The sequence below is a fragment of the Somniosus microcephalus genome, chromosome 3 (assembly GCF_052327205.1).
Source record: "Somniosus microcephalus isolate GS21.2 chromosome 3, FLI_Smic_1.0, whole genome shotgun sequence".
Classification (NCBI taxonomy): Eukaryota; Metazoa; Chordata; class Chondrichthyes; order Squaliformes; family Somniosidae; genus Somniosus; species Somniosus microcephalus.
The window spans coordinates 169,717,515-169,733,558 of record NC_140989.1 but is presented as its reverse complement, the minus strand read 5'-3'; the positions used below and the strand labels follow the sequence as shown (position 1 = coordinate 169,733,558).

Below are 16,044 nucleotides of genomic sequence, written 5' to 3'. Positions count from 1 at the left end.
GGCGCTATATAAATGCAAGTTGTTGTTAGTACTTGGCATTAAGTTGTTACCTCTAACATTATCATTTAACCTTCATTAATAACATTGATTTATTCTCAGTGAACTGTTTAGATCGACATGCCAACCAGTCCCCCGACAGGGTGGCTCTGATCTGGGAGAGGGATGAACCAGGCACTGAATTGAGGATTACATACAGGTACGAGCTTTAGTACACGATAGTTCTTTAAAAACAGTTTTGTTCCCCCCCTCCCCCACCGGTGAACAATCCTAAATGTGGTCATAGAGTCATATATGGGCTGGATTTTCATTGAGGAGGCGGGTAGGAGGCGGGACTACAACTTTTGGGGTTGTAGTCCCGCCTCCATCGAGTTCTAGCCAACCCACGCGATTTTCACTTGATTGACCTGGTTGAGCCCGCCCAGCGGGCTCAGCAGGCCAATTAAGGGCCACCCGGCAACAGGTGACGTCACAGATTGATATTTCATCTGTCAAGACCTTTTGACAGATGAAATATCAGCGTTTGACAGCTGTTTGAAGCTGTCAAACACTGACAATCTGTACTCCAGGTTAATTCCTTCCTCTCAGGATGATTTAGAAATCTCCCCGGAACAGAAAGCAGAGGCTGCAGATTTTGACAGCTGCTTTCTGTGCCGGTGAGATGAGGGACTCCCGAGACCTGAAGGAAGGAAGGCTGTAAAGGTAAGTAAAGGTTAGTAGAATTTGTTTAAACACTTTACACACACCAAACACACTTACCTCTGCACTCATGCACCCATCACTCACCTGAACACCGGACATCTCGACCCCTCCAAGCCCTTCATCCCGACGGCCCGCCTCGCTAACCTGGCGTGGTTTGGAGCCGTCGGGAATCCCACATTTCAACAATAAAAATAGGGATTAGGCTAAAAACTGCCTGTTAACTACCTGTTAACAGGCAGTTAATTGGCACTAATCCCCTTCCCACCTCGGGGAGGCGGCTTCCAGTGCGGGGCGGGTACCCGCCTCCTTTGAAACTGGCATGGAGGCGGGTTGGGAGCGGGATGCGGTCGGGACACCCAATTTCGGTATTTTATACCCCCACATGCCACCAACCCCGACTCCATGGCCCAATGAAAATCCAGCCCTAATAGTGTCATAACGGCACAGAAGGAGGCCATTCGGCCCATCGAGTCCGTGCCGGTTCTCTGTAGAGCAAACTAGTCAGTCCCATTCCCCCGCTCTATCCCCGTAGCCCTGCAAGTTTATTTCCCTCAAGTGCCTATCCAGTCACCCCTTGAAAACATTGAGTGTCTCCGTTTCCGTCGGCAGCGAATTCCAGGTCCTCACCACTCGCTGCGTAAAAAAGTTTTTCCTCACATCCCCCCCTGTATCTCTTGCCCAAAACCTTAAATCTATATCCTCTAGTCCTTGTGCCATCAACTAGTGGGAACAGCCTTTCCCCGTCTAGCCTATCCAAACCCGTCATAACCTTGTACACCTCTATCAAATCACCCCTGAACCGCCATTGCTCTAATTTGTGAAAGTTGTGAAATTGAATTCAATTAATCTGGGCCTTCTGGATTATCATTAAAAAAAACAATGCTTTGCTAATGCCCTTCAAGGGAGAGAACCTGAGACTGTCCAGCCTACATGTGATTCCAATCCCACAGTCCTGAATCTTAATGCCTTTAGGCAAGCAACGATGGGCAATAAATATGACCTTGCCAGTGTTTCCCACATCCCAAGGACAAATAAACAAAAATGGGGCCTGATAATAACCACCTGGTTTACGGTGTGAGCCTCACATTATGACTGAGTATTTTGCAAGATAAGGGAGCGAAGGGTTATGGGGAGCGGGCAGAGAATTGGCTTTGAGCCCAAGATCAGCCATGATCTTATTGAATGGTGGAGCAGGCTTGAGGGGCCGAGTGGCCTATTCCTGCTCCTATTTCTTATGTTCTTATATGGGATCCTCATAAGAATTAAAAACACATTTTTTGTTTACTATTCTCTAAGCACCAGGAGGGAAGGGGAAATCCAAACATATTTCTTTGGTTCTTCTGCTCTTATGTTCCCCTGTGGGGCCTAGAGGCGCACTCTTGTCCCCACAAAGCAAGGTTTTAAACTTACCTGGAACGGCCTCTTTGATCTTCAGACCTGCTTGTAGCTGCCGGGGCAGCTCTCTTCCGGGTTGAGATGACGTCAGGTCCTACTGCCGTAATAGGACCCTGATGTGCATACGTGTATGAAGCTCCCGTCTGACTCAGGCGGGTGCTTCACACGCCTGAAAAATCAGCCATTTTTTGAAATCGGAAAAGGAGCGTCTGTTTAACCCGCTCCATTTTAACTGCCACCCTGCCCAGTGGAAACCGGGCAATTGCCCCCAATCCCCTGCCCCCATGATTAGTAAATGGATGTTCTCCTTTACAGGGAACTTTTGGAGACCACATGCCGACTGGCCAACACTTTGAAGCGGCATGGCGTGCAGAAAGGGGACAGAGTTGCTATCTACCTCCCGGTATCTCCCCTGGGCATAGCTGCAATGTTGGCTTGTGCTAGGATTGGTGCCGTGCACACGGTGGTCTTCGCGGGCTTCAGCTGTCAAGCGCTGGCTGGAAGGATCCATGATGGTATGTGGGCAGAGATCTCTCACTCCTTTCATTGTTTATTAATTTAATTAAGAGGTACGTTAGTTGTAGATTCAAGCATCTTGTATCTGGACCATTCTCCACTCATTGGGCTCAAAGGTGTATCTGATTAATTGACATCAGTTTATCTAATCATCAGACTTAATTTATGTGTGAGAATGCCCCATTCTGTCTGTGATTTAATGAATAACCAAAGTAACTGAGAGAATCTATAGGCCCATCAAGGAAATGTAGATGAAAATTGAGTTTACACAGGGAAAGTAGGGAACATTTCTGCAACTTATTTTTATATTACTTTAGATAGTCTTTATATGAATTATACATTGGCTTTGGAGTGCTGTATCCTTTATTTTTGTGTTAGGGAAGTAGCCAATACACAAAACTGTTCAATGGATCACCTGGCATCCTCTATTGATGCAACAGTCTCTATTCAGAAAAAAATGAGGTCAAGTTTGTTCGGTAGCTGGGCAGGTCTTTCTTTGAAATGTTCACGCGGCCAAGTTGTCAGACTGGAACGTGCTGATTGGCACCTGTGATTTGGATACCTCCCACCTCATTTGAATTTGGCAGGCAAGCTGTGGACACCAAAAGGGACATCCTGATGCAGCTCGCCACTCTTTGGACTCAGGAATGGCGGCCGGCTGGGATGCCAGTAGACTTGGGAAGGGGTGGCGAGGCTGGGCCGACAGTGGCAGGCAGTATTTTTGTGAAGCAAGGAGGAGCACTTGGATTCTGCGCAATCAGCAGGAATACGGCTCAACCCCACCTACAAACATCATATTGTAAAGTCTACGAAAGACGTGCAGAAAGTCTTGCAGATTATTGGATAGTGTAAGAAACGTGTTCTGACGATGACATTTTGGGCTAAAAATTCGTCTAGGCCTGTTTTCAGGTGCAGAATAGCTAGTACGCCCTGAGCGTGCGCTAATGGCTGCAGCAAACTCTGGACAGCCTGAGGCAGGCCCGGCACCGACCCCACTCAGCGTTGCCCAATATCTGTAAGGGGTCCTTAAACAGGCGTTTGTAATGATATCAGCAAATAGAGATGGTATTTGCCTGTTCGATTATGATGCCTTACTAGCATGTTTGCAGGTATTGATTACTTATGCCTGACCAGCAGAGGTCATGTGACCGAGACAAGCAAGGCAGTTTAGTTTTAGTTTCAGTTTCATTCTAGATGCATCACAGCATCGTGTCTCCTGTAAAAGCTGTATAAAAGAGTTGAACAGACTTTAGATTAAAACTCATTCTCTTTCATAAATGTCTCATCATTGAACCCACAAAGAAATCAATACATGGTGTCAGAAGTGATTGAAAGAGATGAAGAGAAAATATCTGAAGTTAAATCAGCTCTCCACAAATTAGCAAGCCAAAAGAGAACATCGTTGCTTACCGTTGGAGAATAGCTAATGAAGTGAAAAAATGGAAGGTTTACACCCACCGGCGACGCTTCAGTTGACAGGTAATGTGGCTGAAAATTGGAGAAGGTTCAAACAACGTGTGGGGTTGTATTTATCAGCAATCGGAGCTGACGAGAAAAGTAATAAAAGGAAATCGTCACTGTTCTTACATGTCGTGGGTGATGAAGCGCTGGAGGTGTATAATAATTTCACATTCGCTGCTGATGGAGACAAAATGAAACTAGATAAAATAATGGAACAGTTTGAGACCTACTGCATACCTAAACGTAACGTGACGTTTGAGAGGCACAGATTTTTCACGTGTACAGAAAACGGGTGAGACTATTGATCAGTATGTGACTGAACTGAGAAACAGAAGCAAATCGTGTGAATTTGGGGGACTGACAGACTCGCTGATAAAAAACAGACTGGTGTGTGGTATTCCAGATAATGGTCTAAGGGAAAGACTGCTAAGAGAGCAAGATCTAGACCTGGGAAAAGCCATAGCACTGTGTAGGGCTACAGAGACTGTGAAGTTGCAGGCAAAGGAGCTGTTCAGTGACAATAGCTGCAACGTGGATGCAGTGAGAAAGAACGGATACAAACCGTTTAACAAAACGAGCGCCAATGTGAAAAAAGAGGCGTGGCCAGCGAACAAAAATGAAAGGGACAATCGAAAGTCATGTAGTCGATGCGGTACACAGCATCCACCAAAAAAGTGTCCAGCATATGGTAAAACATGCAATAGTTGCAACAAAAACAACCATTATGCCCGTTGCTGTAAGAACCAAGCTCATCAAAGCAAGGTCCATACAGTAGATGAAAGCGAGATAGAGGAGTTCAATGTAGATGTGTCTGAAAACAAAAAAGAAGAAAGAGACTGGATGTTGACACTAAAAGTGAATGACATACATATTCCATTTAAATTGGATACTGGAGCACAAGTTAATGTGATATCAGAGACTGATTTTAAGAAAATTAGACCCAGACCAAAGATACATGGAATAAAAGTGAAAGTGACAGGATACTCAGGTACTGATATACCAGTGAAAGGAAGATGCATTGTCAAAGTAACACACAAGGACAGAGAGCACACGCTAGCATTAATCGTGGTGCCAAAGGATGTGCAAGCCATACTAGGTTTAAAAGCCTGTGAGAGACTGAACCAGGTAAAGAGAGTCCTCGTTGTGGAAAGCGAAGGAGAGACAGTCTATGATGAACTCATGAAAGAGTACAACGACCTATTTAAGGGTCTAGGCTGCATTCCAGGAGAACACACGATCAGAGTAGATAAAAGTATGACACCGGTCATACATCCATGCAGAAAAGTTCCGTTTGCTCTTCAAAAGCAACTGAAGGCAGAGTTGGACAGGATGGAAAGCCTGAACATGATTCAGAAGATAGATGAGCCAACTGAGTGGGTGAGTTCCCTCGTCGTAGTGGACAAAAAGAATGGAAAGCTCAGAATTTGCCTGGATCCAAGAGATCTAAACAGAGCAATAAAGAGAGAGCACTTCAAGCTTCCTACACGTGAGGAAATCATGGCACAGTTTGCAAATGCAAAATATCTCGGCAAGTTAGATGCATCATCAGGATTTTGGCAGATGAAGCTGGACGAAGCAAGTTCAAGACTGTGCACGTTCAACAGTCAATTTGGCAGATACAGATTCCTAAGGTTACCATTTGGCATTGCCTCAGCTCCTGAAGTGTATCACAAGACTATCCATATGATCTATGAGCACCTGGAGGGAGTTGATACATCAATGGATGACATCATAGTATGGGGAACCACGAGAACTGAGCACGACGAGAGACTGAAAAAAGTGCTGGAAGCAACAAGGAAAACAAACCTGAAGCTGAATAGAGAGAAATGCCAGCTCGGGGTGACAGAACTGACATTCGTGGGAGATACCCTTAGCAGTGAGGGCATCAGACCAGATCCCAGAAAGGTGTCCGCCATTGAGAATATGCCAAAGCCACAATGCAAAAAGGACGTGCAGAGGTTTAATGGAATGATCAACTACATGGGGAAATTCATATCCAACCTCTCAGAAAAGATGGCGCCACTGAGAAGACTAACTGAAAAGAACATAGAATGGGAATGGAATCATGAGCATGAGAAGTCATGGAGCGATCTAAAGAAACTGCTCACAGAGGAACCAGTTCTGAGGTTTTATGACCCAGCGAGACCCATCAAGATATCATCAGATGCATCACAGAGTGGGCTCGGTGCCGTTCTTCTGCAACAATATGACTACTGGCAACCTATTGCATATGCATCGCGCTCAATGACAGACGCGGAGACGCGATATGCTCAAATAGAAAAGGAGCTGCTCAGCATCACATACGCCTGTGAAAGATTTCACCAGTTTGTGGCAGGACAAGCAATCAGTGTAGAGACTGACCATAAGCCCTTGATTGCATTGTTCCAAAAGCCACTAAATAGCTGTCCGCTTAGAATACAAAGAATGATGATCAGGCTGCAACGCTATACACTGAATGTTGCGTACACACCGGGTAAGCTGATGTATACAGCAGACACGTTGTCCAGAGCTGTAGACCCAAGTGAGCCCGCAAACACCACAATGGATGACAAAGTGAACGCCTACGTGGACATGATCACAAGTGCACTGCCCATAGCAGATGCAAAAATGGAGCTCATAAAGACTGAGACAAACAAAGATGAAACAATGAGACGACTGAGAAAAAGCATCTTGGATGGATGGCCCAACATGAAGCAAGACTGCTCACCTGATATAGCAGAGTACTGGAACTGCAGGGCGGAACTATCAGTGGTCGAAGACATCATCGACAAAGGAAGTAAAATAGTTATCCCAAAGAGTCTGAGAAGAGAGATGCTAAAAAAGATCCATGGAGGACATCTTGGAATCGAAAAGTGTAAGAAAAGAGCACGAGAGGTGATGTACTGGCCACGAATCAACCAAGATGTGACAAATGAGGTGTCAAACTGCACAATATGCCTGAAATATCGAGCAAGCAATCCGGTAGAACCACTAAAGCCACACCCAGCACCAGACAGACCTTACCAGAAGGTAGGCGCTGACCTATTCGTATGTCAAGGGAAGGACTATCTTGTAGTCACAGACTATTACTCCCTGTATCCAGAGGTTTGTAGACTGTGCACCACCACTGCAGATGCTGTGATAACATGTATGAAAGCCATATTCTCCAGACATGGCGTGGCAAGCGAGGTCTTCACAGACAACGGACCTCAGTTTTACAATGCAAGTTTCCGACACTTTGCCAAAGAGTGGGATTTTGTCCACACAACGTCAAGTCCTCACTTTCCACAGTCCAATGGACTAGTGGAAAAATCGGTCCAGACTGTGAAAAGACTGATGTACAAGGCAAAAGACAGTGGAACTGACTTCTACCAGAGCATGCTTGTATACCGCACAACGCCGCTCGAGTGTGGTATGTCACCAGCCCAACTCCTGATGGGATGTCGGCTAAGGTTAAACCTACCCATCCCGGAGAACCTCCTGAAAACAAAAGAGGGGGAGAAAGTGAGGAAGTTCAAAGAACAACAGAAAGAAAAGCAAAAGTACTACTATGACAGAGGAACACAAAACCTACCTGAACTCCACACTGGTGACCAAGTAAGGTTGAAAGACAAAACAAACACATGGACTCAGAAGGGAACTGTCCTGAGTGAAGTTCAACCAAGATCATACACCATTCAGACAGATGAGGGTGCTGTTCTGAGAAGAAATCGTAGGGATCTTCTCATGGGACCAGCCACAGCAGGTCAAGAGACTGACACTGTTGAACAACCTGATCACACAGCTGAGAACACATCATCTGAGGCAACAACTCAGATTCAAGGACAATCAATCAGAAAATCCTCAAGACACGTGAAGCCTCCTGAGAGACTCATTGAGCAAATTTAAGGACTATTGTTATAGAAGGAAGTAATGTTATCTTATTCTTTCTTCAAGTTCTAGTGTATTGACATATTTCATGTGAACACACAAAGCAAGGTTAAAAAACCTTGATCATGATAATGATAATGTAAGTTCATTAAGTGTTACAGTTAAAATGCAGATTAATACAAAGAAAACATGTTGTTAGTTAAAAGTAAAATACTTTTGTTTTAAGGAAAGGAGATGTAATGATATCAGCAAATAGAGATGGTATTTGCCTGTTCGATTATGATGCCTTAATAGCATGTTTGCAGGTATTGATTACTTATGCCTGACCAGCAGAGGTCATGTGACCGAGACAAGCAAGGCAGTTTAGTTTTAGTTTCAGTTTCATTCTAGATGCATCACAGCATCGTGTCTCCTGTAAAAGCTGTATAAAAGAGTTGAACAGACTTTAGATTAAAACTCATTCTCTTTCACAAATGTCTCATCATTGAACCCACAAAGAAATCAATACAGCGTTGGCCCCTCAGTAACATGTGCAAGGGGCCTAACATCTGGTGAAGGCGGCTGCCCGGAACACCTGAATATTGCTCCAAGGCCAAAATGGTGTCAGACATATTTCAGTCTGCCTTGGGACGTGTTACATAGCCCCCATGACATTCCTCCTTTTATCTGCCCCTGTTTTCTAGCTGTAGAACTTCATATCATTTAAAAAAAAAAGAAATGTGTTATGACACTGTTTCGCTTTGATTAACTAGCCCAATGCAAGGCCGTTATCACCTGCAATCAAGGAGTCCGCGGTGGTCATGTTATTGAGCTGAAGAGTATGGTGGATGAGGCAGTAAAGGCATGTCCCACGGTAAAACACGTCTTTGTAATGCAGAGAACGGACAAGAAGGTTCCCATGGGCGACATCGACATACCGCTCGAGGAAGTAAGTTATCGTTTAAGTTGTGCCTTTGTTTGAATTTGAGCCATTGTTTGGGTGCTTGGAGGAGTGGCCTTTTTTTATATAGAGACATAGATATTTACGGCACAGAAGGAGGCCATTCGGCCCATTGTGTCTGTGCCAGTTGAAAGAGAGCTATCCAGCCTAATCCCACTTTCCAGCTCTTGGTCCGTAGCCCTGCAGGTTACAGCACTTCAAGTGTGCATCCAAGTACTTTTTAAATGTGATGAGGGTCTCTGCCTCAACCACCCTTTCAGGCAGTGAGTTCCAGACCCCCACCACCCTCGGTGAAAAAAATTCTCCTCCACTCCTCTCTAATCCTTCGACCAATTACTTTAAATCTATGCCCCCTGGTTATTGACCCTTCTGCTCAGGGAAACAGGTCCTACCTATCCACTCTATCTAGGCCCCTTGTAATTTTATACACCTCAATTAAATTTCTCCACTGCCTCCTCTGTTCCAAAGAAAACAACCCCAGCCTATCCAATCTTTCCTCACAGCTAAAATTCTCTACTCCCAGCAACATCCTCGTAAATCTCCTCTGTACCCTCTCTAGTGCAATCACATCTTTCCTGTAATGTGACCACCAGAACTGAACACAGTACTGTAGCTGTGGCCTAACTAGTGTTTTATACAGTTCAAGCATAACCTCCCTGCTCTTATATTCTATGCCTCAGCTAATAAAGGGAAGCATTCTGTATACCTTCTTAAGGACCTTATCTACCTGCCCTGCTACCTTCAGGGATCTGTGGACATGCACTCCAAGATGCCTCTGTTCCTCTACACTACTCAGTGTCCTACCATTTATTGTGTATTCCCTTGCCTTGTTAGCCCTCCCAAATGCATTACCTCACACTTCTCTGGATTGAATTCCATTTGTCACTTTTCTGCCCACCTGACCAGTCCATTGATATCTTCCTGCAGTCTACAGCTTTTTTCCTAACTATCAACCACACGGCCACTTTTTGTATCATCTGCAAACTTCTTAATCACACCCCCTACATTGAAGTCTAAATCATTGATACATACCACAAAAAGCAAGAGACCTAGTACTGAGCCCACGGAACCCCACTGGAAACAGCCTTCCAGTCACAAAAACACCTGTCGACCATTACCCTCTGCTTCCTGCCACTGAGCCTATTTTGGATCCAACCTGCCACTTTCCCTTTGATCCCATGGGCTTTTACTTTGCTGACCAGTCGGTCATGTGGGACCTTGTCAAAAACCTTGTTAAAATCCATGTAGACTACATTAAACGTGCTACCCTGATGAACCCTCCTTGTTACCTCCTCAAAAAATTCAATCAAGTTAGTCAGACACGACCTTCCCTTAACAAATCCATGCTGACTGTCCTTGATTAATCCATGCCTTTCTAAATGATGATAAATCCTGTCCCTCAGAATTTTTTCCAATAATTTTCCCACCACCGAGGTTAGGTTGACTGGCCTGTAATTACTCGGTCTATCCCTTTCTCCCTTTTTAAACAACGTTACAATGTCAGTAGTCCTCCAGTCCTCTGGCATCACACCTGTAGCCAGAGAGGATTGGAAAATGATGGTCAAAGCCTCTGTTAGGTCCTCCCTTGCCTGGAATACATTTCATCCCGGCCTGGCGATTTATCTACTTTCAAAGATGCTAAACCCCTTAATATTTCCTCTTTCATTATGTTTATCTCATCTAAGATTTCACACTCCTCCTCCTTAGCTACAATGTCTGCATCGTCCCTCTCTTCTGTGAAGACAGACGCAAAATATTCATTCAGAACCATACCCAAGTCTTCCGCCTCCGTACACAAGCTTCCTTTTTGGTCTCTAATGGGCGCTACTCTTTCTTTAGTTATCCTCTTGCTCTTTATGTATTTCTAAAATATCTTTGGGTTTACCTTGATTTTACTTGGCAATATTTTTTCATGCCCTCTCTTTGCTTTCCTAATTTCCTTTTTAATTTCACCCCTGCACTTCCTATACTCCTATGTAAAAGTTGAGGTGAGTAAAAGTTGTCACTTTGTAAAGGTTTCTTATTTCCTGAGGCCTATTAACTTCGAATAGTACCATGGGATCTTTTATGTCCACCTGAGAGGGTAGACGGGGCCTCGGTTTAACGTCTCATCCGAAAGACGGCACCTCTGACAGTGCAGCACTCCCTCAGCACTGCAGTGGCGTGTCAGTGAATCCAGTTTTGGCTAATTGCATTTCCGATTAGTAATTTAAAAAATGAGTTTCAGACACTAATCATGGCAGTCAATCTCTATCAATGAGTCTACAACAGACCCAGACCTGAGGTGAGGAAATCCCCAGTGATGGAGAGCTTTGGGAACCATAGGTCCAAAGTCAGCTGTTCCTCCCAAGGTCGCTACACTTACCGCATGTCATGTCTCAGAAACAAGTGATCCAGAAGACCAGACAACACGAGTTCAAATCTTGCCAGGCCAGTTTGAGAATTTGACTTCAGTTTTTAAAAAGTCTGGTAATAAAGAGTCAGTATCAGTAAAAGTGACCATAAAACTGTTGAAAAAACCCAACTGGTTCACTCATGTCCTTTGGGCAATGAAACCCGGTTGACTCTTAACTTCCCTCTGAAGTGGCCTAGCAAGTCAATCAGTTGTATCAAACCACTTACCAGAGGTTTCAAGAAGTCAGCCCACCACCTCAGGGCAACTCGGGATGGGCACCAATGGCTGATCTCATCAGCAACGTCCACATTACATAGGATATACGGCACAGAAACAGGCCATGCGGCCCAACCAATCCATGCCAGCATTTATGCTCCACGTGAGCCTCTTCCCGTCTTTCCTCATCTAAATCTATCAGCATAACCCTATATTCCCTTCTCCCTCATATGCTTATCTAGCCTCCCCTTAAATGCCTCTATACTATTCACTTCAACCGCTCCCTGTGGTAGTGAGTTCCACATTCTAACTACTCTCTGGGTAAAGAAGTTTCTTCTGAATTCCCCATCTGATTTCTTGGTGACTATCTTATATTGATGGCCTCTAGTTATGCTCTTCCCCACAAGTGGGAACACTCTCTCTGTATCCACTCTATCAAAAATTTTCATAATTTTAAAGACCTCTATTAGGTCACCCCTCAGCTTCTCTTTTCAACAGAAAAAAGACCCAGCCTGTTCATCCTTTCCTATACTAGGTATCACCTCGCATTTCTGGCATCATCCTTGTAAATTTTCTCTGCACCCTCTCCAGTGCCTCTATATCCTCCTTATAATATGATGACAAAATTGTACGCAGTACTCCAAGTGTGGTCTAACCAAGGTTCAATACAAGTTTAGTATAACTTCACTACTTTTCAATTCTATCCCTCTAGAAATAAACCCTAGTGCTTGGCTTGTGTATTTGTACTCCCAGATCCCTTTGCTCTTCTACCCCATTTAGATTCGTAATTCGTGACCTCGCTATTTTTCTTACCAAAATGTAATACCTCACATTTATCTGTGTTGAAATTCATTTGCCAATTATATGCCCATTCTGCAAGTTTATTAATGTCCTCCTGTAATTTGTTTCAGTCCTTCTCAGAATTGACTCTCACCCTCAATTTTGTGTCATCAGCAAATTATGAAATTGTGTTTTTGATTCCATTGATTCCAGTGAACAAGTGGTCCCAGCACTGATCCTTGTGGAACACCACTACCCACCTTCTGCCACTCTGAATAATTACCCTTTACACCTACGCTCTGCTTTCTGTCTTGAAGCCAGCTAACTATCCATTCTGCTACTTGTCCCCTGACTCCACATTCTCTGACCTTATTTATAAGTCTATTATGTGGTACCTTATTGAAGGCCTTTTGAAAATCTAGATAAATTACATCTACTGCTCTCTCCGCTGGTCCGCTCTCGTTCTGCTCTCGGGCCTGGGGTCACTGCTCCTTATATCCCCGCTCTCACTGCTGGTCCGCTCTCGTTCTGCTCTTGGGCCTGGGGTCACTGCTCCTTATATCCCCGCTCTCACTGCTGGTCCGCTCTCGTTCTGCTCTTGGGCCTGGGGTCACTGCTCCTTATATCCCCGCTCTCTCCGCTGGTCTCCCTCTCGCTCTGTTCTCAGGCCAGGGGTCACTGCTCCTTATATCCCCGCTCTCTCCGCTGGTCTCCCTCTCGTTCTGCTCTCAGGCCTGGGGTCACTGCTCCTTATATCCCCGCTCTCTCCGCTGGTCTCCCTCTCGTTCTGCTCTTGGGCCTGGGGTCACTGCTCCTTATATCCCCGCTCTCACTGCTGGTCCGCTCTCGTTCTGCTCTTGGGCCTGGGGTCACTGCTCCTTATATCCCCGCTCTCTCCGCTGGTCTCCCTCTCGCTCTGTTCTCAGGCCAGGGGTCACTGCTCCTTATATCCCCGCTCTCTCCGCTGGTCTCCCTCTCGTTCTGCTCTCAGGCCTGGGGTCACTGCTCCTTATATCCCCGCTCTCTCCGCTGGTCTCCCTCTCGTTCTGCTCTTGGGCCTGGGGTCACTGCTCCTTATATCCCCGCTCTCTCCGCTAGTCCGCTCTCGCTCTGCTCTCCGGCCTGGGGTCACTGCTCCTTATATCCCCGCTCTCACTGCTGGTCCGCTCTCGGGCCTGGGGTCACTGCTCCTTATATCCCCGCTCTCTCCGCTAGTCCGCTCTCGCTCTGCTCTCCGGCCTGGGGTCGCTGCTCCTTATATCCCCGCTCTCTCCGCTGGTCTCCCTCTCGCTCTGCTCTCGGGCCTGGGGTCACTGCTCCTTATATCCCCGCTCTCTCCACTGGTCCGCTCTCGTTCTGCTCTCGGGCCTGGTGCAGTGTATGTGCTTTAAGTCAGACCTACTTTTTACAGCTCCTGTATACTGTAGTACCGGCAGCAACCACACCGGTATATAAGCTGTGCGCATGCCTCTGTACTCCAGTCTAGAGATGACCCTCCTCCAGTAAAGACCTGTTGTTTGTTATATACAGCACCCGTGTAATTCTTTATCCACTGAACCATGGATCTAACAGTGGCGACGAGTGTTGATGCGAATCTACCTGCAACATGAAACAAAAAAAAATAAAAAAAATAGTCGAGTCCAGGAACACGGGCGTCGACTGCGAGCAACCGCCCAGCAGTCAGGCAGAGATCCAACTTCGCTGGGGAGGCTGTGGAGAGCCGGGCTTGGTTTCCCAGCCACAACGAGCAGTAAGAGACCGACGACAGGTCCTGAGCAGACCCTTCCCGAGCAGCAGCGGCTGGAGCCGACCGACGGCAGAGAGAGAGAGCCGGGCAGAATCGACGGGGTAAGAAAAAGGGTGAAGAGAGCAGGGCGCAGCCGGGGGTTGATCACCGAGCGGCGTCGTGGAAAAATACTGCAAAACCGGAGAGAGAGAGGGTAAGAAACAGCTGGGTTCTAGACCGAGCGGCGTCGACAAATATCAAGAGAAGAACGCGCAGAGCACAGCCAAGGATCACGGGCTGATCAGGGTCTGCGGGGCGAAGCAAGGGGAGACGCCATTGAGCCGCGGAGAAGCAGGGAGAGCGCAGGAGACGCCATTGAGCCGCGGACAAGCAGGGGGAGCGCGGGAGGCGCCATTGAGCCGCGGAGAAGAAGGAAGAGCGCGGGAGATGCCATTTTGCGAAGCCGCAGCGGAGAAGACGGGCGAGCGCGGGAAGGAAGGAAAGCGCGGGAGACGCCATTTTGTGCCAGCGGAGAAGAAGGGGAAGCGCGGGAGGCGCCATTGGGGATAGTTAACGCACAACCAAGGATGCCGAAGAGTGGCAGTATCTTTACGTTCGACAATGAAGTCGAAGATTGGGCGACATATGTGGAACGTATTGAGGTGTACTGCAGGGCGAATGAAGCACTGGTTCTGTTAAATTCCATGGGTGCAAAAACTTATGGGTTACTGCGGAATCTAATAACCCCAGAGAAGCCGGTAAACAAGGATTTTGGAAGCATAGTAGAAATCTTACAGGACCACTTCAGCCCCACACCGCTGCTGATAGCAGAACGATTTAAGTTCCATAAAAGGAACCAACACAAAGACGAAAGCAATGCCGAGTACCTAACGGAACTGCGCAAGCTATCAAAATGCTGCCAGTTTGGAGCGGGACTAGCAGACACGTTAAGGGACAAGTTTGTGTGTGGGCTACAAAGTGAAGGAACCCAGAAACGGCTTCTATCAGAAAAGGACCTTACGCTGGACAAAGCTTTCAATATGGCAGTATCACACGAAGCAGCTGCAAGGGGCGCTGCAGAGATACAACGGAGACCGCAAGAATACGGCACCAACGAAATGACCTATGGAACAGGGAAGTGCTATCGCTGCGGCAGAACAACACATGACCAGAAAGATTGTTGGTTCAAGGACCAAGTGTGCAGACAGTGTGGGAAAGCAGGACACATAGCAAGAGTCTGCAGGTCTGGGAAGAAAACCAACAGTAAGAAATCTCCACAGGAGAAGTACAAAAAGGTACACCAGGTGATGGACAGTGGTTCAGACGAACAGAAAAGTGACACAGACTCCGGAAGCAAGGAGCTGGATTGTCTGAAACTACATAATGTAACCGAAATAGAGGATCACCAGACTATCTGGGTTACACTCAAGATAGACGGAGTCCAAGTGGAAATGGAATTGGACAGGGTCAGCTCTAACAGTCATAAATCAAAGAGACTACAAGCGGCTATTTTCACACATACCCTTGAAAGCTACAGAGATTGTCTTGAAGACGTATACGGGGCAAAAAGTCTACCCCAAAGGAAAAATAAGGGTGAAAGTGACATATAAAGGTCAGGAAATACCTAAAATGGATATATATGTATTGCCAAATGGAGGACCACCACTGCTAGGACGTGAGTGGATCTGGAAGATACATTTAGATTGGCATTCCATACAGGCACTGAAGGTGGAGGCCAAAAAGGATGATGACGTCACACCTGGATGACTGTCAAAAATGCTAACTGACGCAAAAGAAGTGTTCCAGGAGGGACTAGGAACACTAAAAGGAATAACAGCAACAATTAAAATAGAGGATAATGCAAGCCCAAAGTTTCTGAAGGCCAGACCAGTGCCTTATGCGATCAGACCAGCGGTTGAAGCAGAGCTGGAAGGGTTGGAACGTTCAGGAGTACTGTCCAAAGTGGACTGGAGCGAGTGGGCTCCACCCATCGTCCCTGTAATGAAGAGGTCGTTGAGTAATACGCCTGGGGAACCAAAGAAGATCCGCATCTGTGGGGATTTTAAG

General features: G+C 46.3%; 1 protein-coding gene across 1 annotated transcript in view; it reads left to right on the top strand.

The window, feature by feature from the left end:
- The window catches only part of LOC147121538 (acetyl-coenzyme A synthetase 2-like, mitochondrial), a 169,760-nt gene that overhangs the window by 63,479 nt on the left and 90,237 nt on the right, over positions 1–16,044 (top strand). Inside the window, exons 2-4 of the mRNA XM_085981870.1 lie at positions 100–196; positions 2,410–2,609; positions 8,673–8,848. Of these exons, the coding sequence (XP_085837996.1) occupies positions 100–196; positions 2,410–2,609; positions 8,673–8,848 (473 nt within the window). The remainder of the gene's footprint in view (positions 1–99; positions 197–2,409; positions 2,610–8,672; positions 8,849–16,044) is intronic.